The sequence below is a fragment of the Erinaceus europaeus genome, chromosome 9 (assembly GCF_950295315.1).
Source record: "Erinaceus europaeus chromosome 9, mEriEur2.1, whole genome shotgun sequence".
NCBI lineage: Eukaryota > Metazoa > Chordata > Mammalia > Eulipotyphla > Erinaceidae > Erinaceus > Erinaceus europaeus.
In genome coordinates this window covers 32,952,808-32,980,355 of record NC_080170.1, presented here as the reverse complement: position 1 = coordinate 32,980,355, position 27,548 = coordinate 32,952,808, and the positions used below count along the sequence as shown (strand labels likewise).

The window sequence follows — 27,548 nt, the reverse complement described above, 5'->3', positions numbered from 1 at the left end:
TTGGTTCTTTAGGCTACATCCCCAGGAGAGGAATTGCAGGGTCATAAGATAGGCCCACTTCTAGCCTTGTGAGGGTTCTCCAGATTTCTCTCCACAGGGGTTGGACCAATTTACATTCCCACCAACAGTGCAGGAGGATTCCTTTGTCCTATGGTAGATTACTTAAGTGTTTGACTGTTCTCTTCTCACCTCCCTTCCACTGTCTGCTCTTCCCCAAGACAGTGATCCTATTCTTCCAGGCATATGTTGTAGCTGAATGCTGGTGAATAAGTTTAAGGACTGATGATTAATGACTCCTGCCACATGTCTAACTGGCCTTTATTTCTTGACTATTTTCCTGTTGTGGGTTTTATGTACCTAATAAACCCCTGCTATGATAAACCCCACATAAGTTTTTACTTTAAAAAAATGTAATTAATTAATTAATTAATTAATTAATTTACTATTGGAGAAAGTCAGAGAGAAATTGAGAGGGTGGGGGTAGATAGCATAATGGTTATGCAAAGCAACTCTCATGCCTGAAGGCTCCATCGTCCCAGGTTCAATCCCCTGTCCCATCATACGACAGAGTTGAGCAGTACTCTGGTAAAAGGAAAAAAAAACAAGTGGGAGCTAATTTTTTCTAAAGGTGATCAATTTCCACTTGGAAAATACCCAAAAGGATGACACTCTGAGGGGGTTGATTGTCTGAAACTATCTTGTTTGTAAGGAACACATACATAGCACACACAGGCTATGTAAATTTTTCTCATTTGCCAAGTAACACACTACTTGAAATAAAGACCACAATTTGGCCAAGACTTTTTCTGCAAAGATCTTTTCCTTTTCTTTACCAATTTACTGAAAATGCAGAGTAAACTGAATTCTTCAGTACAATCTTGTCTTGAAACTTCATTGTGCTTGAAACAAGTTTTATTTGTGATACTATTTGAACTCTTAGATATTTTTGCTGCTTGTTAAAGATAAACACCTTCAAGAAAGGCAGATTATAGCACACACACACAAAAAGTATAAACACTGGGTGCCAGGTAGTGGCACAGTAGGTTAAGCACACATGGTGTGAAGCAAAAGGACCAGCCTAAGGATTCCGGTTCGAGCCCCCGGCTCCCCACCTGCAGTGGGGGGTCACTTTAGAGGCGGTCGGCAGATGTCTATCTTTCTCTCTCCCTCTCTGTCTTCCCCTCCTCTTTCCATTTCTCTCTATCCTATCCAACAACAATAACAATACTATTAACAATAATGTTAACAGCAATGATAAACAACAAGGGTAACAAAAGGGGAAAAAGTGGCCTCCAGGAGCAATGGATGTGTAGTGCGGGCACTGAGCCCCAGCAATAACCCTGGAGGCAAAAAAAAAAGGTATAAACATTGGTGAACTCTGTTATTAAATAAGTACTGAGATTGCTCTTGAAATCACTGCTGCTGGGAATCCTGATGCTTACTCAGCCCATGGAGAACTTCTCTGTATGGACTGAGAGTTTCAAATTTACTTCAGTTCCCCTCTGTGGTTTTGTTGATTCGTGTGTGTGCCAGTTCTAAATAGTAGTCAACCATGAATACAGAACTCTACTTAAAGAGGGACAGAGGCACTGAGCGAGGAGGTCAGAGGAGCCACGCTTAGTAGACTGAGCGTCTGTGGTTTCTGAAATCACCAAGGGTAATAATGAGTGGGATGTTTCTAATGAATGTGCAGGCAGTGTTTAGAAAGCCATGTTTATTAACTGGTACTGAGTAAACGAGAAGGCTTAATCCAGAACCAGGTCAGTGACGAACTACTAGATGTTGTAGGGCTCAAAATAGGACAAACTCCATTTGACAGTGGTGAGAGCAATTCCACATGTGGCCAAATAGCCCCTTTTTTTTCTTGATGATTTCATACCCATTAAAATGCCAGGGTGTTTTTCTAGGCTTTTCTCCTCAATGGAGGAGGTATTGATCTAAAAACATCACCTGCTATCTTTGAAGCTGCAGACCTGAACTGTGTTCAGTGAGTCACTTCCATGGTATTACCTGCTGTTTTGTTAGGATGCACATTCGAGCGGCCTGTGAGGTGGCACAATGCTAGAGCTTTGAACTTGTAAGTATGAGGTCCTTAGTTTGATTTGGCATCACATATGCCAGGGTGATGTGATGCTCTCTCTGTTCTCTCCATCTTATTCTGCAGTCTCTCTCTCTCTCTCTCTACACACACACACACACACACACACACACACACACACACACTCACACACACACTCAAGTGAGTGAGAATTGCAGGGCTGGGGCAAAGGACTCTTCTTTTTCTGTTCTTCTTCCCCCCTTTCTTCTCTCTCTCTCATCTTCTTTATTCCTTCCTCCCTTCACCCACAGGGTTTTCCTTGGGGTTTGGTGTCTGCACAACTCCACTGCTGAGAGGCCATTTTTCTTTTTGATCATGGCTCCAAGACAGAGGTAGAGAGGGAGAAACAGAGAAAGAAGCACCCAACATCACCGCACTGCTCCTGGACTCCCCACCCTCCACTCGCCATGCAGGTGTTTTTATGTGGTGGCCAGGGGCTCCAAGTTGGGTCCTCAAGCATCGTCACGTGTGCACTCTACCAGGTGAGCCACTACTCAGCACAAGTATGAGATCTACTGTAACCAGGGTTTAAAATGTCCTTACTGACTGTACTATTTATTTATTTATTTATTTATTTATTGTCAGAGAAGGCAGAGAGGCAGAAAGAGAATGAAAGAGATGATAGCACTGAAACTTCCTTCAATGCAGTGGGGGGCCAAATGCAAACCTGGGTTAAGCACATGACAAGGCAGTGCCCTATCCAGGTGAGCTATTTCATTGTCCTCAACTTGACTGATGCATACAAACTGAGCAACTGCCTGTACCTTGTTGGTATTCTAGGATATACCTAGAGTGTCACCTACAATGCTTTATTATTTAACACAAGTGCCATCTGTTATGGTTCAACACTTGGCCCAAAACATTCGGTAATAAAAACTTAATGCAAGGAACTGAGCCAGAGCCCCTATTCCCTAGCTGCAGAGCGATGCTGCAGGAGCAGTGAAGCAGATCTCTCTCTCTCCCTCTCTCCCTCCCTCTTTCTCTCTTGCTCCCTCTTCTCAGTTTCTCTCTATCCTATCCAATAAACACACACACACACACACACATACACACACACACACCAAAGAACCAAAGATAAAAGGTGGCTGCCAGGACCAGTGGATTCATCCTGTATGCACCAAGCCCCAGCGATAAGACCTGGTGGCAATAAAAACTAAAAATAAAAAAAGGATTAGTGTGGAGGCAGAGAGGAGACAGAGTTAAGAACAGATGAAATCGTAAAATCCACAGTGTGGGGCACTGGGTCAGATGGGGTGATGGAAAGAGGACAGTGGGTGCCTGGCTGGTGTTTTTTTTTTTTTTTTAAAGTAATGCTTTTCAATTTTTTAATTAACTTTATTTATTGGGTTGAGACAGACAGAAATCAAGAGGAAAGGGGGTGATAGAGAGGGAGGGAGGGAGAGAGAGAGAGAGAGAGAGAGAGAGAGAGACATGCAGTACTGCTTCTCCACTTGAAAAGCTTTCCCCATGTAGGTGGGGACCAGGGGCTTGAACCCAGGTCCTTGCACATTGTAACACATGTGTGCTCAATCAGGTGCACCACCATCTGGCCCCTGGCTGGTGTAATTGATCGGGTGGTGTAATGCTTACTGAGATAGGAAAGGCCAAAAGAGGTCTGTGTCCTTGTTGGGAGCCAAGGTAGTGAGCAGCAGATTCAATAAAAAAAAAAAAATCAGTCTCAAAGCCAGATTAGAGAAGAGGCAAAGAAATGCAGAGTGTGTGCACTATTCTGGCTCTGGAGACAAGTGTGTGTGTGTGCGTGTGTGCATGTGTGCGTGTTTGTGTGCGTGTGTGTGTGCGTGTGCATGTGTGTGTGCGTGTGTGTGTGCATGTGTGTGTGCATGTGTGTGTGCGTGTGTGCATGTGTGTGTGTGTGTGTGTGTGTGTGTGTGTGTGTTGGGGGGGTTAATAGGTAGAGGGAGAGGACCAGTTCTGTCATGTGAGTGTGAAGGAGTGACTGCAGGGTGAGGGACTGAATAGAGATGAGAGATCTTTTATTCAGGTAAATAAAAAATTAGAATAACTCTGAAAGGTGATCAGTAGAGTTATTTTTAAAATTTATTTTCAAAATATTTTGATTGATTTTATTTGAATAAGAAAGAGAGACACAGAGAGGAAGACTAGAGCACTGCTCAGTTCTGGTTTATGGTGGTGCTGGGGACTGAACCTGAGAGTTTGGCTCTTAAGGCATGAGAGTCTTTTCATAACCATTATGCTGTCTTCCCAGTTCTCATAGAGCTCATTTAAAATATATAAGCTATGCACCAAAGCAAAGAACTCTGGGGAAGGAAGGTGGGACGAGGTGTCTTGGGGTCCTGGTACATGATGGTGAGGAAAACTTACTCAAGTTGGAGGTGAGAATGTTTGTAGGCAGCTACTGCAGGGTGAGGAGAAGCTATACTCATGTGCCAGCAACTGTACTGTAAACCATTAGCCCTCCAGTTCAGTGATAAAGGGAAAAGAATGCATAAACTGCTTTATTTTAAAAATGACACCAAGGCCAGAGAAACAGCTCACTGGGTAGGGTGTGTGCCATGAGCACTGCCCAGGTTCAAGTCCCAGTACCACATGGTAGGTGCTATGGCATGAGGGGAAGCTCTGGTGCTGTGGTATCTCTCCCTTTCTCTCTGAATTTCTCTCTGTCTCCATCTGAATTAAAAAGTGACGCTGGGAGCAATGAAATCATATATGTGTGAGGCTCTAGCTCTGCTAAAAAAAAAAAAAAAGACAGTAAAAGCCCTTTAAATCATCATTATCATTACTGTTCTGAGTCTGTGTGTGATAAGAAGCTGACTTAGTCACTCTAAGATCTGTTCCCTCCTCCACATACTGGCTTGCCTCAGTGTGTCAAGTATGAAAGGACACATTTCCATGCAGAATGACTTGTTTGTGGCTGACCTTTGGGGAACTGATGCTTTACTGTAAGTCTCAGGCCTAGAAGATACTTCTACTCTCTGTAAAGTTAAGACTATTGGCTCAGTGTGGGACTTCCCTGAGCAGATGAGCCCACCAAGATGTCCTGGAACCCCAGTTCCCCAGATCCATACTCCACTAGGGAAAGAGAGAGTCAGACTGGGAGTATGGACCGACCTGTCAATGCCCATGTTCAGCAGGGCAGCAATTATAGAAGCCAGACCTCCCACCTTCTGCACCCCATTATGATCCTGGGTCCATATTCCCAGAGGGACAAATAATAGGAAAACTTTCAAGGGAGGGGATTGGATACAGAGTTCTGGTGGTGGTCACTATACGGAGTTGTATCCCTCTTATCCCATGGTCTTGTCAATACTCCCATTTTATCAATCAATCAATCAATCAGTCAATCAATACCCAAAGCAAAGGACTCTGGAGAGGAGGGGAGTGGCTTTGGGGTCTTGGTGCAGGATGGTGAAAGTGACCCAAGTTGGAGGTGACAGTGTTTTGCACACACCCATCATCGGGAGAAGAGAAACTGTGCCCATGTATCAACAATTGCCCACTAAATCAGTAATCCCCCCCCAATAAAATGATAAAATGACAAAATGAATAATGATAATAATAATGATAATAAAGAAACTAAGACTGGATGAAAAACAGAAATTAACCTAAGCTAAAAATTAACTTCTACTAAAAATGGGTATGGATTTTAGTTTATTTCTCATCAAGATTCACAGCTTACAAGCAAGGATAGTTTAGGTGTGCTGTACATTTGCGTTGTAAAATATTTTGTGATTATTTAGTAAAATACTAAATTGGGTGTGTAAAATACATTGAATTCTTGCAAAGAGCAACATTTTATTTCTATAAGATGTTATTTTACAGAAGAAGATATATCAGGGTTGCAGTTAAGATTTTTATTTTTAATTTTGAGGAAGATTTAGGTTTTAGAGTTGCATTTCAAAACAAATTTTAATTCTTCCATAGTCATTCCATCACTTACAGGATTCATGAGTTCCTCAGTCATCTATCTATATGCCAAATACTTGTTAAATAACACTACATACCAGGTACTGGTAGAGAACATAAAGATAAATAATTTGAAGATGTCTATCATTTACATATGTATGTATGTATGCATGTATATATATATACATGTATTATCTCTCTTTCTATCGGTCTCTTTTCCATGCATGGTCATGGTCAGGGTCATCACAGCATTACTCATAATTGCCAAGAACTGGAGACAACCTAAGTGCCTACTGAAAATAAAAGAAGATATAAAATCATTTTATGTAAGCACTGCTTTTGATATTCTGAGGACATTTAGCACATAAGACAATGTTGTAACATTGGTAGGAAGAAAACATCATAAAGTCAACCCATAAGACACATCCTATCCAAATGGGAGTTTGTGCTTTTAAAGTTCACCAAGGGCCCAGGAGTTAGCATAATGATTACACAAACCTTAAAGCCTGAGGCTCCCAGGTCCCAGTTCAAACCACCCCCCCCCACACACACCCACAGACACTACCATAAACCAGAGCTGAGTATTGCTCTGGTAAAAATAAATAAAATAAAATAAAAGTTCACCACAATATAAATGGAAAAGTTTCATGTTAATGGTCTCACAGACCATTAACATAGAAGCCATGCCCTGAGAGGTCACTTAATTCCATTATTATGCTGACAGTGCTCAGCAGAGGGGAGAGCACATGTCATGTAGTGGACAATATGCTTTTACTGCACAGATATGGGAAATCAAGCTTTAGTGAGGCATCAGGATAGAGAGCCGGCTGAAAATTTATCAGCTAAAGAGACCTCCTACTGGTGATTACACAGTCACAATATCCAGAGATTAAGAGCATATTCACTTGGAGGAGGCCCATTGTTGTAGGGGAGGATCCATGACAAACCTTCAGTGGTGTGCTTAAGTGGTGTTGTCAGAACAAAAGTATCCACGTGTCTTGAGAACCAAGAGAGAAAAGTCATGGCTGAGTTCTCCTTTTGAAGAGAACTTTGAAAAATGTGACTGATTCAAAAGCCAGATGTTTTCCTGGATGGTATCGCTGACTAACCCTTACTAGCAGCATGTGACAGCAGCTCCGAGATGGGAGGATGGCTGAGGAAGGGGTTTGCTTGCATTTCCAGAAAGAAGTGCTGTTTTGTTCAATCTGCTTGCTTAATCTCTCTTCTCTCATTCCCGTGGAGTATCGAGAACAGCAATAAACACCACTGGGCAGGTCTCTGAGGAGTTTTGAGAAATCCCAGCAATTTTAAAATCTTCTAGTCTTACTTTTAAAAAAGTAATTATCAGAAACGGAATCAGCAATCAAGTGGATTGGAAATACTTTCTACTGTAATCATTTCCTGCATGCAGTCACTTCCCACACATTATTGTTCTGACTCTTAAGAAGAAAAAGCCACCAGGCAGGTAGATTGTTTCTTGTTCTTTCCAAAGTTTTATAATACCATGGGACAATTATTCTTGGAATTTCATTTATTTATTATTTATAATTTTTATTTATAAAATGGAAATACTGACAAGACCATAGGATAAGGGAGTACAAGTTCACACAATTCCCACCACCAGAACTCCATGTCCCATCCCCTCCTTTGCTAGTTTTCCTATTCTTTCTCCCTCTGGGAGTATGGACACAAGGCCATTGTGGGTTGCAGAAGGTGGAAGGTCTGGCTTCTGTAATTGCTTCCCCGCTGAACATGGGTGTTGACAGGTTGATCCATACTCCCATGATATAATATCATGGGACAATTATTGTTGGAAATTTATTTATTTATTTATTTATGTAATGTTTATTAGTAATTTAGTACTGATTTACAAGATTAGAAGAGAGTAGGAGTATAATTCTACACTTCTCCCACCACCCGAGTTCTGTGCCCCACTCCTTTTAGCAGTAGCCATTCTACTTCTCTCAAGGTCACAGATAGAGTTGTCAGCAATGCTGTGACAATATATATATATATATATATATTTTGTAAAAATGTACCTTGACTTTTTGGACAACACAATACATATGTTTTCATTTCAGGCTCACGTGTATCAATTCTCTTTATTCCACATTTGAGTGAAATCCTCCATCACTCCCTTCCTTACTGCACTAAGCAGCATCACTGCCAGTTGCATTCATTCTGTGACTTCATTCCATCTTCATTCTGGTTCTCTCATGTTGGCCTGGCCATTGGCCCACGGCTGAGGCTTAGAGAGTTGGCCAAAGTCGAAGTTAAAGACATGGAGGCATTGGCTCTGACACTATACCTGCGCTCTTCAATGGAAGGTATAGGTCTGGAAATCACAAACAGGGACCAGGTGGTGGCATACCCTTAATTTGGATTTACCCTAAAAGTTGAAATTTCAGATTTAGGAGTTAATCTGGATTAAAATCCTGGTTCACCTGATAGTTAGCTGTGTGACCTTGGGAAACTTGCTGGACATCCCTGTTTTGGTGTCCTTTCTTGCAAAGTGGGGTCATAATGACGAGAAAGATGCACATAAAGCTTAGCACCTGGTTAGCATGATAAACTCCAGCAATTATAATCATTTCGGGATCACTAGTCTGTTTTTAATACTCAATTTCCTTTGACTTCACCTGCATCTAATTGTATAAAAATATATTTTGTTGATATCAGTTTTATTTTTTTCTTATGTTTTTTTCTTTTTTTATATTTATTTATCTATTCCCTTTTGTTGTCCTTGTTGTTTTATTGTTGTTGTAGTTATTATTGTTATTGATGTCATCGTTGTTGGATAGAACAGAGAGAAATGGAGAGAAGAGGGGAAGACAGAGAGGGGGAGAGAAAGACACCTGCAGACCTGCTTCACCGCCTGTGAAGCGACTCCCCTGCAGGTGGGGAGCCGGGGGCTCAAACCGGGATCCTTACACTGGTGCTTGCGCTTTGCGACACGTGCACTTAACCCGCTGCGCTACCGCCCGACTCCCTTTCTTATTTTATTGAAAGGGGTAGTGGTGTACAGCAAATACGGTTGTTGACACGTGTAAAATTTCTTAATTTTCTATAAAACGTCACCACCACCTGCCTAGGTCCTTCTCCACCATCATGCACCAGGGCCTGAAAGCTTCCACTACCATTCCAGCCCTGACCCACTCGAGTCCTTTACTTTGGTGCACTATATCAAACCCATTCCAAGTTCTACTTTGTGTTTTCCCTTTCTGCTTTTATTTCTCAACTTCTGTCTGTGAGTGAGATCATCCCATATTCATCTTTATGTTGCTGATTTATCTCACTTAACATGATTCCTTCAAGCTTCATCTAATATGGGCTGAAAACTGTGAAATCACCCTTTTTAATAGCTGAGTAGTATTCCATTGTGTATATATAACACAACTTGCTCAGTCACTCATCTGTTGTTGGACACCTGGGTTGCTTCCAGGTTTTGGCTATTACAAGTTGTGCTGCTATGAACATAGGTACACACAAATCTTTTTGGATGGGTGTGTTGGGTTCCTCAGGATAGATTCCCAGGAGAGGAATTGCAGGATCATAGGGCAGGTCCATTTCCAGCCTTCTGAGAGTTCTCCAGACTGTTCTCCACAGAGGTTGGACCAACTGACATTCCCACCAGCAGTGCAGGAGGGTTCTTTTGTTGCCCACCACCTCTCTAGCAGCATTTGCTGCTGTTACCATTTTTGACATATGACATTCTCATAGGAGTGAAGTGGTATCTCATTGTTGTCGTTATTTGCATTTCTCTGACAAAGACTTGGAGCATTTTTCCATGTTTCTAGGCCTTTTGGATCTCTTCTGTGGTGAATATTCTGTCCATGTCCTCCCCCTATTTTTGGATGGGGTTATTTGTTTTTTTGTTGTTGAGTTTGGCAAGCTCTTTATATATTTTTTATTAGCCTCTTGTCTGATGTATGGCATGTAAAGATCTTCTCCCATTCGGTTAGGGGGACTCTTGGTTTGGTAGTGGTTTCTTTTGCTGTGCAGAAGCTTTTTAATTTGATGTAGTCCCATAGGTTTATGCTTGCCTTAGTCTTCTTTGTAATTGGATTCATTTCATTGAAGATATATTTAAAATTTATGTGGAAAGAGTTCTGCCAATATTTTCCTCTAGGTATCTGATAATTTCTGGTCTAACATCCAGGTGGTATCAGTTATTAAGCTCCTACAAATTTCCATGTGTCAGTGGAGGAATTGGTGGAAGACAAATTTGAGTTAGTAGATCATGAACATTTCATCAAAGAGAAGAATGTACTGAAGTTGTGAACCTTGTGAACCAGATGATGGCTTCAGATTCAAAATGTGTCTCATTGCTTGGACTATATACCAGTAAGAAGGACTTATATTTCAGCCCTTTTTTTAAAAGAAAGAATTTGTTTATTTATTCATGAGAAAGATATGCAGAGAGAGAAAGAACCAGACACCACTCTGGCACATGTGCTGCCAGGGATTGAACTCAGGACCTCATGAGGTTGAGAATACAATGCTTTATCTACTGCACCACCTCCTGGACCACTATTTCAGTTCTTCTTTTTTGATGTATAATTGAAATTTCCTTTTCTTTTTAGATGGAGAAGAGGGGCTTGGAGGGGGTGAAAGAGACCACAGCGCCAAAGCTTCCCCCCAGTGCAGTGGGGGCCAGGCTCAAACCTGGGTCATGCACATGCCAACACAACACATTATCCAAGTGAGCTGTTTCACCAGCTCTTAATCAGAATTGTCTAATTGCTTCATGTTTTGTTTTTCATTCGGAGAGATGTTGACCAGCGATTAAAAAAATATATATATTTATTTATGGGAGTCGGGCGGTAGTGCATTGGGTTAAGTGCATGTGGCGTGAAGTGCAAGGACCGGTGTAAAGATCTGGGTTTGAGCTCCCGGCTCTCTACCTACAGAGGAGTTGCTTCACAAGCAGTGGAGCAGGTCTACAGGTGTCTATCTTTCTCTCCCCCTCTCTGTCTTCCCCTCTTCTCTCCATTTCTCTCTGTCCTATCCAACAACAATGACATCAACAACAACAACAATAACTACAACAACAATAAAAAAACAATAAGGGCTACAAAAGGGAAAATAAATAAATAAAAAATAAAAATATATTTATTTATTAGCTAGAGATAGAGAGAAATTGAGAGGGGGAGATAGAGAGGAAAGAGACAGAGAGACACCTGCGGCCCTCCTTCACCACTTGTGAAGTTTTCCCCCTGCAGGTGTGAACCAGGGGCTTGAACCTGGGTCCTTGCACACTGTAATGTAAGCATTTAACCAAGTGTGCCACCACCTGGCTCAGCAATTATATATACATATATATACATACATGTATATATTATATAAAATATGATAACAATGAAAACTTGAAAACAATGATCTCATTGTCAATCCCACTGTCAATCAGCTCTTACCCTGGGGATATCCCCCTCGGATGTAGGAGACACCAACTTCCACCTGGCACAGTCAGCCCACACTGGGTCCACTATGGTGACATACTGGAGATGGTTGTCACACAGTCACCATCTTGGAGTACTGTATTGTAATATTCAAGGCATATTCAACTTTACTATTACTAGATATTATTCATTCATTTCCTCAACAAGTATTTACTGTCTGCTAGCCAACATACAACTGTGTCAATTTTTTTTCATAAGTGCCTTTTGGTCCTAATTGCATCATGAATCCTTTTAGAGCAGAGATACTGAACCTTATTTATATTTTATCCCAAGATCAACAAGGAGAAGACATTCAGTCAACACAACAAGCAGGCATCAGATAAATGAAAAATGGGATGCAGGTACTAAGCTGGTTATATAAAATAAATAGTAAAGTATTCATTCCTACATCTTAGCTATCTTTGAATTTAAAATTTAAACAACATGTAATTGCAAATATTATCTCTGTGGATAATATATTTGCTACCAGCATTATTATGTAGACCCTTCACTTAGACTAAGTACACAATTTATATGTTAATATAAAAATAAGATGGAATCAACAGCCTAAATAATCTTTTCAGGCAGTCAAACAGTTTTGGAGGGAAAATAATAGTTTAAAATAGATTTCTCTTGGGATCAAATCCTTTTTTCATGTACCAAGAGGAAATGAAGAAAGAAATGTAAGCACGTCAAAGTTCTCAGGAACAAACATTTGATTCAACACATCCTGCTATAAATGTTTGGCCTTGCTCAAATATTTTTTTTTTTTTGCTGTATGCTCTGTCTATATTTAACTGCAAAAAATACAAATAAGAAAAAGCGAATGCGCAAAATGTCCTTTCCAAGTGCATGGCAATGAATCTGAGAAAACATATTCAAGGAACACTTTATGCTTTTAACTTTGAGCTCCCTTCCTGAGGCCTTCTGTCGCCAGATATGCTTAAACATTTATTCAACTAAGGATTCCATTTACTCAGGATACAAATCCTAAGTACTTCTCAGAGCCCCTAAGAAAAGCACCTCGCTATGCTGAGCTTTCTCAAAGTTCTTTCATGCTCTTTTTCATAGGTGAAATAAGGTCTAATTAGAAAAAGCTTATAATGGAGACATGCAATGCCCTGATTCCTGAGTTGCTTGAGTTAACTTTTAAAAATCAGGGTGTTGGGAGTCAGGTGGTAGCACAGCAGGTTAGGCGCAGGTGGCGCAAAGTGCAAGGACCGGCATAAAGATCTCGGTTCGAGCCCCCAACTCCCCACCTGCAGGGGAGTCGCTTCACAGGTGGTGAAGCAAGTCCGCAGGTGTCTATCTTTCTCTCCCCCTCTCTGTCTTCCCCTCCTCTCTCCATTTCTCTCTGTCCTATACAACAACAACGACAGCAATAAAAATAATAACTACAATACGATAAAACAACCAGGGCAACAAAAGAGGGAAAAAAAAATCAGGACATTGATTCTGGTGCCTTTTCCACTCAGACCCTGGAATCAGCCACCGTCTGTACTCACAAGGCTGCCATCCAGAACCACCAGCTGCTTTCAGCCACACCTGGTCCACCGGGTAATGCATTTTAATTGACACTTCTCTGTAAGCCTTAAACAGCTCCATCTGCCAAATTAATACTCCCCTCACCACCTCCCCACAACCTAGCCTCAATTCTTTGCAGTTATCAGAGGTTTAGACTGACTGCAGTGGGTAATCTTAAGATGCCCAGATTCTAAAATGAAGGAACAGCACAGCTGGTGTAAGGAGCGGCCTTCTAGGAGATACTCCTCTATAAGTGGCTTTGTGCTCATCGGGGTTTTCTTAATGTACCCTTGGTCTAAATTGCAGTTTATAAGCCGGGTCAGTGCTGGACTCTGTGTCCTCCCTGAGGGCATGTCACTGAAGACTTACTTCATTTTCAAGGACAACCTGACTTTCTGCACATTGATTTGCTATCAATCACTTCTCCCTCCCTTCCTTTTTTCCTCTCCCTTCCTCCCTTCCTTTCTTCCTCCTTCTCCCTGCCCCCCCCCCCCCTTTTAATCTCTCGGACTTCACTACTGCAGGCTGACTTTTTGAGATAGAGAGAGTGATATAGGGACCAAGTGGTGGTGCGCCTGGTTAAGCACACACACTGCAGTGTGCAAGGACACAGGTTCAAACCCCTAATTCCACCTGCAGGGGGAAAGCTTCACAAGTGGTGAAGCAGGGCTGCAGGTGTCTCTGTCTCTCCCCCTCTCTCTATCCCCTCCAGCTCAATTTTTGTCTCTATCCAATATAATAATAAGCAAATAATTTTTTAAAGTAATATAGAGAGGTAGAGAGAAGGAAAGAAACCACAGCACTGGAGCTCCTTTCAGTGCTGTGGGGGTCAAGCTCAAACCTGGGTCAGGCACCTGGTAAAGCAGGTGTTCTGTCTAAGTTCTGCCATTGCCATATTGCCCCCTCCCACTGAAAAATTTTATTTATGAACATGAGAGAGAACCAGAGCATCATTTGGGCACAGGTGATACCAGGGATCTAATTCTGAACCATGCCCAATCAACCTATTTCCACAGGAGGCAGAATGGTAGTTGGCTAAGGGCCTGGACCCTGGAGTCAGACTGGATTCCAGTCCTGACTCACTACCATAAGCTCATTACCAGTGTGGCCTCAGTGATGATGAAGTCATCTGTGCCTATGTTTTCCCATCAATGAAATGAAATGTTAGTTCTCACCTCTGAAGATTCTTGTGAAAGCTGAGTATCTGACAGGGATGAGGAGACAAGGTCAGCAGACAGATTCCTTGGGCAGCTTAAGGGAGGAGGAGGGTGACTCACTAGCCCTGGGGCCTTTCCTCCAATAATTATAGTAACTAAGGCTTTACTCACTACTTGTCTCACTCTTGCTCAGTGCACCCACGGAAAGACAGTAACCAGGAGTGGGTGTAGCCATGTGCCAACCTCTCCCCCGCCCCATTTAGTTAGTGTGTTCTCATTTCTTTGGGGTTCTTGACAAGCACTCACTTGTTAAATTCAGGGAGACCAGAGATGAAGTAGAGAAAGCTTTCAGAGCCTGACATCCAGAGCTACTTTCTCCAGAGCCACATATACACAGATGCCATTTTTTCTCCTGCTCTTTCCTACCTTTCAAGATCTCCCCATCTCTCTCTCTCTACTCTAGTGAGATGTCTTTCTCAGCACGAAGCGGAAGTGACTGGACACACGCCTGTGAATTATCACAACTTGGGATGTGTGCTCAAGGCAGCCAACCAGGGGATGTGTGCTCAAGGCAGCCAACCACAAATGACTCTTAGGATGGGGTGGGGGGGGGTCTCTCACCAGATGCTTTCTCCGGGTTGTTGCACATGAAGCACTGCCACGCCCCCGCTGCCTCGCTGAAGCCAAACACGTCAAAGAAGCGCACTTCTTCCAGATGGAGCTGTACCTGGTCCAGATCCTGTTTCAGGAACACAGAGTACAAAGCATGTTAAGTCAAACTGCCTACTACATAGCATTCTGAGCTCAGAAAAGGGGATGTGGAGTAGGGACATCAACACTCAGACTCCGGGGAGGATGGGAAGGAGGTGCTGGTCAATTCTGGAAGGCAAACTCTTCCATGGAACTAATTTTCTTTTACTTCCTTTCTCTCTCTCTCTCTCCCTTTCTTTTTCATTGGATTTTCTTAGATGCAGAAGGAAGTGAGCATGGGCCCAGGGCTGGGTGTCACAAACTGAGTGACCCAGAATTTTCTTACATCCAGATTCCAAAATTTCCGAAAATCAGGAGCATCCAGGTGACAGTGTGACTGAAAGGAATGCTACTGGGGAATTTGTCTTTTATTTACATTTTATGTACAACAGAGGATGAGTTGTCCCTGTCAAGACAATCTTTTCCCTTAGGTTGGCTTTACAAGGCTCTGGTGGAGAGTAGGGGGACATGGCTTACTCATTCAACCTTTGGCTCTAGCACTTTCAGCTTTATGTTTTATTCTATTCCATAATATGGATACAGTGGTCTTAATGGAACAGTATGTCTTAGATGACTTATTAGTACATCAGCTGACTTCCCCTTCCAGATGGTTGAGTAGAACTGACATACCAAGAAGACAGCCATGTTTTCTGTGCCCTGTGGCATCCTGCCAATGCGTCTCTGTTTAAGAGATGGAGGAGAGAGTGGCACTGCACAGAAATGGATGGAGGACTATTAGCCTAACCAAATTAAACAGCAATACTGTCCTCTGGGGGCTTCGCAATTATGTAAATGGATGTATCCTTTGCTATAAGGTGGTCAGAACTGCTTCTTCAAAGGTTGCTTTTCTAGGAGGGATTTAATGTTCTAGCTGGCTTTGCATGAGCTCAGTTGGCTTATATTAGCTCTTGGCTGAGCTGTGGTTTTTGTTTCTTTCTTCTGACCCCCACCCCTAGAACAAGATGTGCAGGAGCCCAGTAGTGGAAGCACAGTTTGCACTGTTTAGGGTGGGTCTACTCAGTCCGCCATTTCCTGAGCTTGTTTATGGTGGGTCTAAACCAGAGAGCCTAACCCAAGGTTCCTGTTTTTCAAGACTGTATCCCCCCCTTTCTTCTAACCTTTGCAGATGCACAGTTTTACTGCTTCCAGGTTGACTGCTTCATTCTTTTCATTTCAGGTAGAGTAAGACCAAGCAGGAGGGAAAGGGACACCATAGAGAGGAGGGAGAGACACCACAGAACCATTCCACCATCTGTGGAGTTTCCCTTGGTGCTATTATACTTGCATATGGTGCTGGGCTTCATGTATGATTTGGCATGACTCTACTGGGTGAGCTATCTCCCAGCACAGGGCTGTGTTTCTTGAAAGAGATGGGAAGTACACTAGACTGTAAACTCCCTGACAGCAGAGTTATATCTACCTCACGCACAGTTGCACCCCAGAGTCTAGGTCAACATGAAGAGCAGTTTAGCATCATTGTTCCATAGGTCCAGTCCAAAGGCTTCTAAAAAACTATATGAACAGTGTTACAAAAAGTGAAAGACAACTCCTCTAAAAGAAGTTTACATTCACTGGAACATGGACAAAGTAAGGACAAGGGTTTTGTCTGCTGTACTGATTGTAACCTCAGTTATCTAAAAGCATTCTTCATGGAAGCGAGCATTAAATGAATGTTTGTGAAACAACAAAAGGCATAAACTTTCAGACTAGAAATAAATACCTTTAAAGCAAGATTGGGCAAGACTAATCTGGCTGTGTTCTGGGGTTAGACATTTGGAAGTTCAACATGCTGAATACAGCATTTGGAACTGCCAACATCTAAGACTACATTATACGCATTGCAATAAGTACCATATATATAGAATGTTTCAACAAAAGTGATTTCAAGTGTGGTCAATAGGGCGGGGAAGGGAGACTTCTTTTTTGGAAATGTGTTCCCAAGACAAAACCTGAAGAAGCACCTGGGAATTTTGTAGGTTTCAAAGGATGAAATCCATATTAAAATTTATAGGGGAAAAGCAGATGTTCATAAATATCAGTTTTAGAACTGCGTAGTCTCTGAAGTCTACACTTGGCCATTGGCATTCAGATCATCATGCTATTTCCCACACAACTAAGGATCAATTTTTCATTCACCACAAACACTGCTAGTAAACAAAGCAACTTAAACAAACACTTAAGGGCTCTTTAATTTCACCTGTTCAGAGACCAGAAATGTCCCAGGTTGGTGCCTACAATCCACATTTGTCTTGGCACAAAGTTACTTGAAAAGTTTCAGACAGATGGCAAACTACAATCCTGTGCTCAATTTCTGAAGTCAGAGCAGCTTAGTCTTCAGAGAGTTTTGGTACGATGTACAAGGAACTGAGGAAAGGAGATGACTGGTTGTTCTGGCATTTTTCAATAATTGTTTTATGAGCTGTTGACACTGACACAATAATCATCTTTGAGTAGAGAAGTAAATGAAATGTACTGGTGGAAAATCAAAGCACAGTAAATCACAGAAAAAGTAAAGACAAACAACACGAGTGATATCTAATTAATTTTTTTGACCTCTTGAATATTGAGGTCATTATTTCTCTCATTTTCCTTGTTCTCCTGCATCATGTAGGCTCTCCAGGTCTTGTTCAAGAACTGCCATACGATGTCCACTTAAAATGTTTGTTTATTTTGATAGCTTAGAGAGAAACCAAGAGGGAAGAGGAAGGGAGAAAGGAAGACACCCGCAGCATTGCCTCAGGGCTGTGAAGTATGTCACCTGCAGGTGGGAAATTCAGGTCCTTGTGCTTGGTGACATGTAGGCTCAACCAGGTGCACCATCACCCAGTCCCTCTCTTGTCAACTTTTTTTTTTTGTTTGTCTTCTTAAGACAAGAGAACAAAAATAGATTTTTAAAAGAGAATTACAAGTTTCCTTGTGACAACAAAAGTCAATAAGAATAATTAAGATAATTCATGTCTAGCAGAGTCACATCTTGAGTATTTCAGTTCCAGTAGAATCATGGAGAAGAGAGACCACAGGGTAACCCAGTCATTCTCATATGCTGGTGGTCATCCCTTTGTATTATTCCTTCTCCCTTGAGTGTGAGAATGACCTGAGACTTACATCTAGCCAAGAGTATGGCAAAGGTGACATACTGTCAGGACTGTCATTATGTTATTATGCACATAAGAGTGTAAGTACAGACACACCCCTATCTAGTGCTTGCTTAGAGAGGCTTTCCTGGCCTTGAAGAAGCCAGCTGCCATGCTGTAAATTACTAATGAAAATATTTCTACATCTATGCAGTTAAAAATTTCTAAAATCTGGGGCTGGGCAGTGGCACATCAGGTTGAGTGCACATAGTATGAAGCTCAAGGACTCACCCACACAAGGATCCCAGTGTGAGCCCCAGGTTCCCCAACTGCAGGGAAGGTTGCTTCACAAGTAGTGAAGCAGGTCTGCAGGTGTCTACATCTCTCTTCATCTCTATCTTCCTCTCCTCTCTCAATTTCTCCTTGACTTATCTAATAAAAATGGAAAAAATGGCTGCTAGGAGAAGTGGGTTCATAGTGCTGGCACTGAGCCCCAGCAATACCCTGGAGGTAAAAAAAATTCTCATAGAAAACAAAAAAGAGGAAGAATGATAATGGGTACTGCAATGGTAAGGACAATAATCTCAGAGTCATCATAGAACCAAAAACAGGTACAAAAAACCAATTACTAATAGAGACAGTCACATGGCAGGAACTGTGAGTGGCCTTGAGAAGATCAAGGCAGCTTCTGGTTAACAGCATGTAGGAGACCTAGACCTTCTGTTCAATAACCCTGAGTAAATGATTTCTCTCCATGACCTAAGCCAGTCTGGAAGCCGACCCTCTCCATTCTAACTCCAGATAAGAATGCAGTCTAGCCATTATCTTCAGTGCAGCCCCTGTGAGACCCTGAGCAGAGGACACAGTTAAGTCACACTCAGAGTGCTGATGCAGATAACCATGAGACAAAGTGTGTTGTTTGAGTTGCTGGGTCTGTGGAGGTTTGTCACGCACCATTTTATCTAACACCTAGACCGTGCCGTGAAGAGGAAGGGAAAGTGACACACTATTTATTGGTCAATTTTCTTTTCTTTTTTCTTTCTTTTTTTTTTTTTCTAAAGATTTTATTTATTTATAAGAAAGATAGGAGGAGAGAGAAAGAACCAGACATTACTCTGACACATGTGCTGCTGGGGATCAAACTCAGGACCTCATGCTTGAGAGTCCAAAGCTTTACCACTGCGCCACCTCTCGGACCACTATAGGTCAGTTTTCAGTGAAAACAATGATTCTTACTTTGTGGGGTCACATTTTCCCAGCCACATCTTAAATCTGGCCTCGATAAAGTGCGGAGTTTTTGGAGTCCAAACTACTTCTGCTGACAAGGACAAAGGTAAATAATGACAATATGTACAAAGAAGGCTTTTTCCTGATAAATATCATTTATTTCCAAAGGAAAAAAGTCCTTGGAGGGAAAATATTTTTTTGAACAGCTGTTTAAATGAATATTTCTCCAGTTTTAGAAAAAAAAAGTCATTAACAAGAGGAATTTCCAAAAACAATATAAAAATCTCCTGGGAAGACTCTTTGGGAAGAAATAAGTCAAGCAGCATGAAAAGGTGAGAGGATATTTACAACATTGCTTTGATGACTGTGACAGCAGGAGTCAATGCTATGAATTTCCTGAATGTGCAAAGTGGCCTCTGGATCTTATCATAAGGGTGGGAGTGGGCACTGAGAAGCAACTTTCTAGACATTTGTGAAAGCTTACATCTGGAAGAACTTTGGGTTCTGGCACATTTCAGCTCTGTTCTGAAGCTCTCAGGATTGAGAGATATGAACACGCTTGCTTCACGCCCTCTCTGTGCCCATGGTGATTAGGACCAACTCTAGCACATACTTCAGGTATGCTAGGAGAAACGTAAATGAGACACATACTTAAACAATTCCAACAGATTCACAATGATAGTAAGGATGACACATTTTTATGGCTCGTTCTCTCTCTTTCTCTCTCTTTATATTGGGGATTAATGGTTTACAACAGTTGTTGATATATGTGTGAAATTTCTCAGTTTTCTGCAAAACACTCTCACCCCCAGCCTAGATGTTCCTCCACCATCATGCTCCAGGACCTGAAAGCCCAATGTGCAACATGCTTGCCCCTGCCCGAGTCCTTTACTTGGGGCAATATACCAAACTCAGCCCAAATTCTGCTTTGTATGTCCCCTTACTATCTTACTATTCTTATTCCTCACCTTGTGTTCACAAGTGAGCTCACCCCATATTCATCCTTCTAACGCACATAACCTAACAAATAAGAGTTCAGGGTATGAAATAAACTTAGGGAGAAAAGAAAATTGATGGTTCACCTCAGTTTTGCCCTACAATTCACAGGCATGGTGTTTGGTGTGAAATATATTGTACGGTGCTGTGGAGACTCATTGACTCGTCGCTGAAAGTAGTTTTGAATGCTTTCACTTAAGAACCATGTGTGACCATGGACTACGAAGTCAGACTGACAAGGATACAGAGGTTCCATAGGCTCCTGTGCTAAATATGAACAGATATGGGCCCTACATCAGATCAATGGGGTAAGCAGTTATGGTATTTATGTACTTTCCTCATGTTTGGGAGCGACTCTTTGCTCTAATCCAGCTTTTTAGCCCTATTCTCAACTCTGACACCATCTTCTCAGACCATATATATATTGTCTCCAGGGTTATTACTGGGACTTGGTGCCTGCAGTACAAATCCACTGCTCCTGTAGGCCATCTTTTTCCCTTTTGTTGTCCATCGTTGTTGTTATTATTGCTGTTGTCATTGTTGGATATGAAAGAAAGAAATCTAGAGAGGAGGGAAAGACAGAGAGGGGGAGAGAAAGATAGACACCTGAATACCTGCTTCGCGACCCCCCTGCAGGTGGGGAGCTGGGGACTCAAACCTGGATCCTTACGCTGGACCTTGTGCTTTGTGCCATGTGCCAATATTATGTTAGCTATCAGGCTCAGCCAAAATTACTAAAGTCATAGGCCCCTTGGAACATACCTAAAATAGACTTCCTAGCTTCTTCTCACCCAAAGACCTCTAATTTCATCTGCTCTATTTCTACCTTTGGGTTCCTGTTTATTAAACAATTTGTCCTGCTCTATACTTTACTGCCTTTCAGCCACCAAGTTGCAGATGCTACTATGACTCCATCCTAAACTCCCTGGGCAGATGACCTCACCAATGTGTCCCAGAACTTCACCTCTCCAGAGCTCTACACCACTAGGAAAAGTAACAGGCTGGGGGTATGGGCTGACTTGCCAACGCCCCTGTCCAGTGGAGAAGCAGTTACAATGGCCAGACCTTCCACCTTCCACCCATAAAGAATTTTGCTCCATATGCCCACAGGGATAAAGAATAGGGAAGCTTCCAATGGAGGGGAATGGGATACAGAATTCTGGTGGTGGGAATTATATGGAATTGTATCCCTCTTATCCGACAATCTTGTTAATCATTATTAAATCACCAATAAAAAGAGAATTTTGGTCCATACTCCCAGAGGGATAAAGAATAGTGAAGATTTCAATGGAGGGGATGGGACACGGAACTCTGGTGGTGCAAACTGTATGGAATTATATCCTTATTATCTTATAGTCTTGTTAATAATTATTAAATCACTAATAAAAAAAACATGTGTCAACAACTATGCTGTAATCAGTCAGCCCCCTCGGCAAACAAGCAAACAAACAACAAATATTTGATTTGGTTCAAAAATGCAATTCCTCCCCCCTATGTATCCCTAAGGTTCATGAAAAAAATAATCTTATTATAGAATGCTGGTAGAAAACAGAATAATTTAAACAAAAAAAGATTATGGGAAAGAATATGAATTGAATAGAAAATGTGACAGATTGGGTGAAGCTATGCAAAAACTCCATAATATTTGACAAACTCATCATTCTTCTCTTTTTCTCCTCTTCCTTTTTCTTTAGATAGAGACAGAGAGGCAGAGAGAGAGAGAGAGGAAGAGACCATATCACTGAATCTTCCTTCAGTGTGGTGCAGGCTGGGCTTGAACCTGGGTAATGCACATTTACAAAGCAGTGTACTATCCAAGCAAGCTATTTCACTGACTCATAAACTAAAAAAAAAAAAAAAGGCTTTCCTATAGGGGTATTGCTGGGACTTGGTGCCTATATTATAAATCCACTGCTCCTGGAGGCCATATTTTTTGTCCATTGTTATTGTTGTTGTTGCTGTTGTTGTTGGATAGGACAGAGAGAAATTAAAAAAAAATTATTTAAAAAAGGAGACATTAACAAAACCATAGGATAAGAGGGGTACAACTCCACACAGTTCCAACTACCAGATCTCCATATCCCATCCCCTCCCCTGATAGCTTTCCTATTCTTTATCCCTCTGGGAGTATGGACCCAAGGTCATTGTGGGATGCAGAAGGTGGAAGGTCTGGCTTCTGTAATTGCTTCGGAACATGGGCGTTGACTGGTCGATCCATACTCCCAGCCTGCCTCTCTCTTTCCCTAGTAGGATGGGGCTCTGGGGAAGCAGAGCTCCAGGACACATTGGTGGGGTCCTCTAGGAGAGAGAGAAATTGAGAGAGGCTGGGAAGACAGAGAGGGGGAGAGAAAGATAGATACCCACAGACCCGCTTTTCCACTTGTGAGGCGACCCTCCCTGCAGGTGGGGAGCTTGTGTCAGTCCCTGCAATTCCCACTAACGCTTAAGCTGGTGTGCTACCCAAGCTTCTGGTGGTGCTGCAGACTGAACCTGGAACCGTTGGTACCTCAGGCCTGTAAGTATTTTTGCATACCCTTTATACTATCTCTCCTATCTTAAACTCATATATATATATATTTTTTTTTAAATAATTTATTTCTTTATTGGGGAATTAATGTTTTACATTCAACAGTAAATACAATAGTTTGAATCTAATTTCTTTTAAGTTTTAGCCTATAAAAGAAGACATCTATATCAGAGTAGAAATGAGGGCAAACTCTCAAGAAAATGTTGGCATTTCTAGTGGTGACAGCAGTAAATGGTGACCCTTGAAATTATCGGTAATGAAAACCGATGCTCATGTGTCCTCCTTTCATATCGGAAAGTGAAGAATAGCAGCAATCATCCCCCCTACTTGGTGGCTTCCACTTGCATTTAAAAACAGTGGACCAAGAATTTAGCACACTGTGTACATGGTACTGGACGCAAGGGTAGAGTGCAGATGTGGGAAGAACTCGTTGGGGAAACTTCCTATTTCTTTCTCAGTCAATAGGTAGAGAGACAAGCACACTCCTTAGTCGTGGAACTTATTTTGTTGGGACAAGGTCTTTCTCTGTGCCTACTGTCCCTGTCCGCCCCCCCCCCCCCCCCCATATAACTATACTCCTTTGGACTTGCTAGGTCTGTGGCCAGATAGACATATTTGAAGAGTACATAGCAATGTTCATTATAGTTTTTCACTTTCACAAATGATGTTATGACATTGGCTGCATTCTATATCTTGCTTATCGTCTTTATGTGGTGTTATATGTGTACTTGGTTGTTACCTCTTCTGCTGCAAAGTGACTTCCGGTGTGCATTGCCACCCACACTCACTCTATCACTGTTTCCTTTAATGAAAGGCTCCAGGTGCCTCTGCCTTTGCACTAACATGAACATCTTCATAAGCGCCCCCTAGTGGAAGGTTTTGGAAAATTGCCAAGGACTGGGATTTTGCATCACAGGTTATGTGTATAACCACAGAGAATGCATTTTTAGTGGTCGGGGAGGTGGCATTGGACTCTCAAGCTCGAGGTCCAGAGTTCAGTCCCCGGAAGCACATGTACCAGAGTGATGTCTGGTTCTTTCTCTCTCTCTCCTCCTGTCTTCTTCATTTATAAGTAAATGACTAATCTTAGAGAGAGGGCATTTTTATATTTATGTAAATGAGGGACCATCTTTCTTTTTAAAAAAAAATTTTAAAATATTTTATTTTATTTATTTATTCCCTTTTGTTGCCCTTGTTGTTTTATTGTTGTAGTTATTATTGTTGTCGTCATTGTTGGATAGGACAGAGAGAAATGGAGAGAGGAGGGGAAGACAGAGAGGAGGAGAGAAAGATAGACACCTGCAGACCTGCTTCACCGCCTGTGAAGCGACTCCCCTGCAGGTGGGGAGCCGGGGTTCGAACCGGGATCCTTATGCCGGTCCTTGTGCTTTGCGCCACCTGCGCTTAACCCTCTGCGCTACAGCCCGACTCTCTGGGACTAATTTATGACTAATTAGAAAATGAGGGGCCATCCTTAGAGGGTTGTCTTCCCAGAGTATGTGTTACATCTCAAGGTGGGGCCGGGACTTGGGATTTGGGGATAGCTCTGGGCTATCAAGAGGGAGACACAGTCTTTTCCTCCCTTGGAGAGATTTACTAACATTTCACAGGGGTACACCAATGTGCCCAGAATCCCTTCCAGAGAGAAAGATTTTCTAGGAGGTGTGTGTGTGTGTGTGTGTGTGTGTGTGTGTGTGTGTGTGTATGTGTGTGTCTGTTTTTTCCTTATGTAAATACCCACATTCACATTTTCAGGCTTTCTTACCTAGTAGAGTAAGTTGACATCTGGTTCTCATCCTGTTGCCCCAGGGTTAACAGCTGAGCAAAGGGGAGCCAGCAAGGTTATTTGCTATGAATAGTAATAATCTTCTCTGCTTCAGAAACTTTGCATGAAACATTAAACATTTAACATTGTGCATACCCTTCACTAGGTTATGATAAATTGCTTTGTAGAATAGCTGTCCAATTTACATTCCCACCAGCACAGCATGAAGAATTCTTTTTCCATATCACAATTCAAGGCCTTTTTTGTTGTTGTTGTTGTTGTTGGGAGGTTCTAAAGTTTCTGCAAAAATCACCATTCAGCAACCCTTTCTCCTGTCTGAAATATGGCCAGGCTTTTGGTGACCACAAACCTATTAGTCTGATTGCCTTAGGGGCTTGCAATAGTCTTTAGGGATTACTTAAATAAATCATTGCTTTTTAAGCTATGGGAAAAACTAGCCACACTACTGTAAAAATATGACATTTTTCTTTATATTTATTGCTTCTCACTGTCATAAGAAGCATTCCAGGTTCTGGAAGTAAGATCACCATTTCCAGGTACAGTTATTTTAATATAGTAGTTCACGCTAACATTTAGTCAAGGTTTAGTTTTATATTTTAAAGATCTTTTTATTTACTAAAGAGACAGAGAGAGAGAGAGAGAGAGAGAGGGAGGGAGAGAGAGTGGGTGAGCAAGCGCAGTACTCTGGCATGTGATGCTAAGGATTGAACTTGGAAACTCTTGGCTTGAAAATCGGGTGATCTAGCCACTGTCATCTCCCAGAATACTCTAGTTCATTTTGTTGACATGTTTATTACCTGGCAAAGTTACAAAGGAGGTAAAACAAACTTTATCATGGACTTAGGGAGAAGGTATTGCTGCCCATGATGTGGGAATTTTAAATGTCTCCATTTAGTTATTTCAGTCAGAGTACAATGTTAGGCATTGGAGAAGGGACAGAGATGAAGACAGACATGATAAGTTGAAATGCTCCTAGGCATTATATCATGGAATGTTTTATAGATGCTAAAATGATTAACTCTTCATGTATCAGCAGAGTTAGTTTATTACAGCAACAGAACCAGAAAGCATATTATAAAAGAATGGTGCAATATGACAATATGATGGAAACACTGAAAAACAATAATGTAAAAGCATCCATGGAGACCCAACACACCAACTTTGAGAGAGTATCTACAACAGCTCCCTTCTTTTGGTAAAAGCAATATTTGAAGGAAACAGAAGAAATGCAAGGATCATTTCTATTTGTGGTGGGAATGAATATCACCTTTCTGTGCTTTTCTGAATTTATGAACTATGTGACAACTTAATAAAAAGACAAAGGGTCAGGAGCTAGCTCACTTGCTAGAGTACACACCTCAACATACCCAAGGACCTGGATCTGGGTCCCAGCACCAAATGAAAGAACCTGGATGGCACCAGGAAAGCTCCATGGATGGTGCAGTGTTGCTGTGGTGTCTCTCTCCTCCTCATAGTGGAAATAAAAAATAATTCAAAACGTTGGACAAGAGCTGTGCAGCTACACATTCTTGAGGCCATGACACTCAGAAAATAATCTCAATCAATCAATCAATCAATCAATCAATCAAAGGTCAGTGATGCAGAGAGACTGGCAGTGACTTTTAACTGTGAGAAAGAAGGTTTCTCCAAGTGCTGGAATTCTTTCCTCTGGTATCTTCAAACTCCTCCCAGAGGACTTCCTATATTAGCCCATGTCAGGCTGGCCTTGCTGGGAAGATCATAAGCAGTAGCTCTTTCTCTGCCTTTTGCTCTTCTTATTATTAGGGGAGTCATACTAACTCTTCTTTTAACTAGGTCTTCAAACAAGGAGACACAGAGAGAAGTGTGGCAGGCAAAGTATTTGAAACATGTTCTATTTTCTAAAAGAAAACCAACCTAATGTATATCGACACCAAGATCTATTACAAAGAGGTGTTATAGGAAGGGCTAAATGACAATAAGTAATGGTTAGAGATAAGGCTCTTCTTTCAAGTGAAGGGACAGGATACGGAACTCTGGTGGTAGAAAATGTGTGGAATTGTACCCCTCTTATCCAACGGTCTTGTCGATATTTTTTATTTTATAAATAAACAATATAAAAAAGGCTTTTTCTGTTTATATCTTACCGTCTTTCAGCCACCAAGTTGCAGATACTACCATGATGCTGTCCTGACTTCCCTGGGCAGACAACCTCACCAAATGTTTCCCAAAACCTCATCTCTCCAGAGCCCTACCCCACTAGGGAAAGACAGAAACAGGCTGGGGATATGGATCTACCTGCCAAAGCCCATGTCCAAAGGGGAAGCAAATGACAGAAGCCAGACCTTCTACTTTCTACACCCCATAAAGAATTTAGGTCCATACTCCCAGAGGGATAAAGAACATGGAAACTTCCAATGGAGGGGATGGGATACAGAACTCTGGTGGTGAGAACTGTATGGAATTGTACTACTGTTACCTTACAATCTTGGTAATCATTATTAAATCAGTAATTAAAAAAAAAAAAAGAAATAAGGCTTTTACTGCAGAAACAGAGAATGCGGTCTTGGGGCCCAGAATATTGGAGCATGATCCCTGTCACTGTCATTTGCAAGCTGCTTTTGGGAAACATCTTTAATTTTCCAGTCTTTCCAGCATGCTCCTCTATCTGCACATGGTCCCTACAATGTCTCCCTCAGAAAGTTGCTGCCGCAGATCAATCCAGGGATAATTATATAACTTTGTAAGCTGTAGAGAAGTAATCAAATGTACCGATAATGATGATGCTTTGAACAGAACAAGAAAGAAGCTCATTTCATGCACATAAAACGCAGTGACGTCTGCCTTTTACCAGGTAAATATATGTAAATCCTCTGTAATGAATGATTTGTTCAAGAAACATCGATGGCAGGCACCAGGGAAGCAGATTTCATTTTCGAAAAGCAAGCACCGTATTTGTTTCTGCTAGTTTGTTGTCAGACCTGAGAGCACTGGCCATAAGGAGATGCAAATATAGAAGGATGAATGAAAGGCGACATGAACATTTGAAAGGGGAGGGGATAACGCCATGTGTGGGTTTGATGGGGCTGTAATGTGCATGGCATAAG

At 41.8% G+C, this 27,548-nt stretch overlaps 1 protein-coding gene across 2 annotated transcripts in view; it reads right to left on the bottom strand.

The window, feature by feature from the left end:
• The window catches only part of VEPH1 (ventricular zone expressed PH domain containing 1), a 227,620-nt gene that overhangs the window by 8,970 nt on the left and 191,102 nt on the right, over positions 1-27,548 (bottom strand). For both annotated transcript variants that reach the window (XM_007521067.3, XM_060197602.1), the window contains one exon: positions 14,724-14,841. In XM_007521067.3, the coding sequence (XP_007521129.2) occupies positions 14,724-14,841 (118 nt within the window). The remainder of the gene's footprint in view (positions 1-14,723; positions 14,842-27,548) is intronic.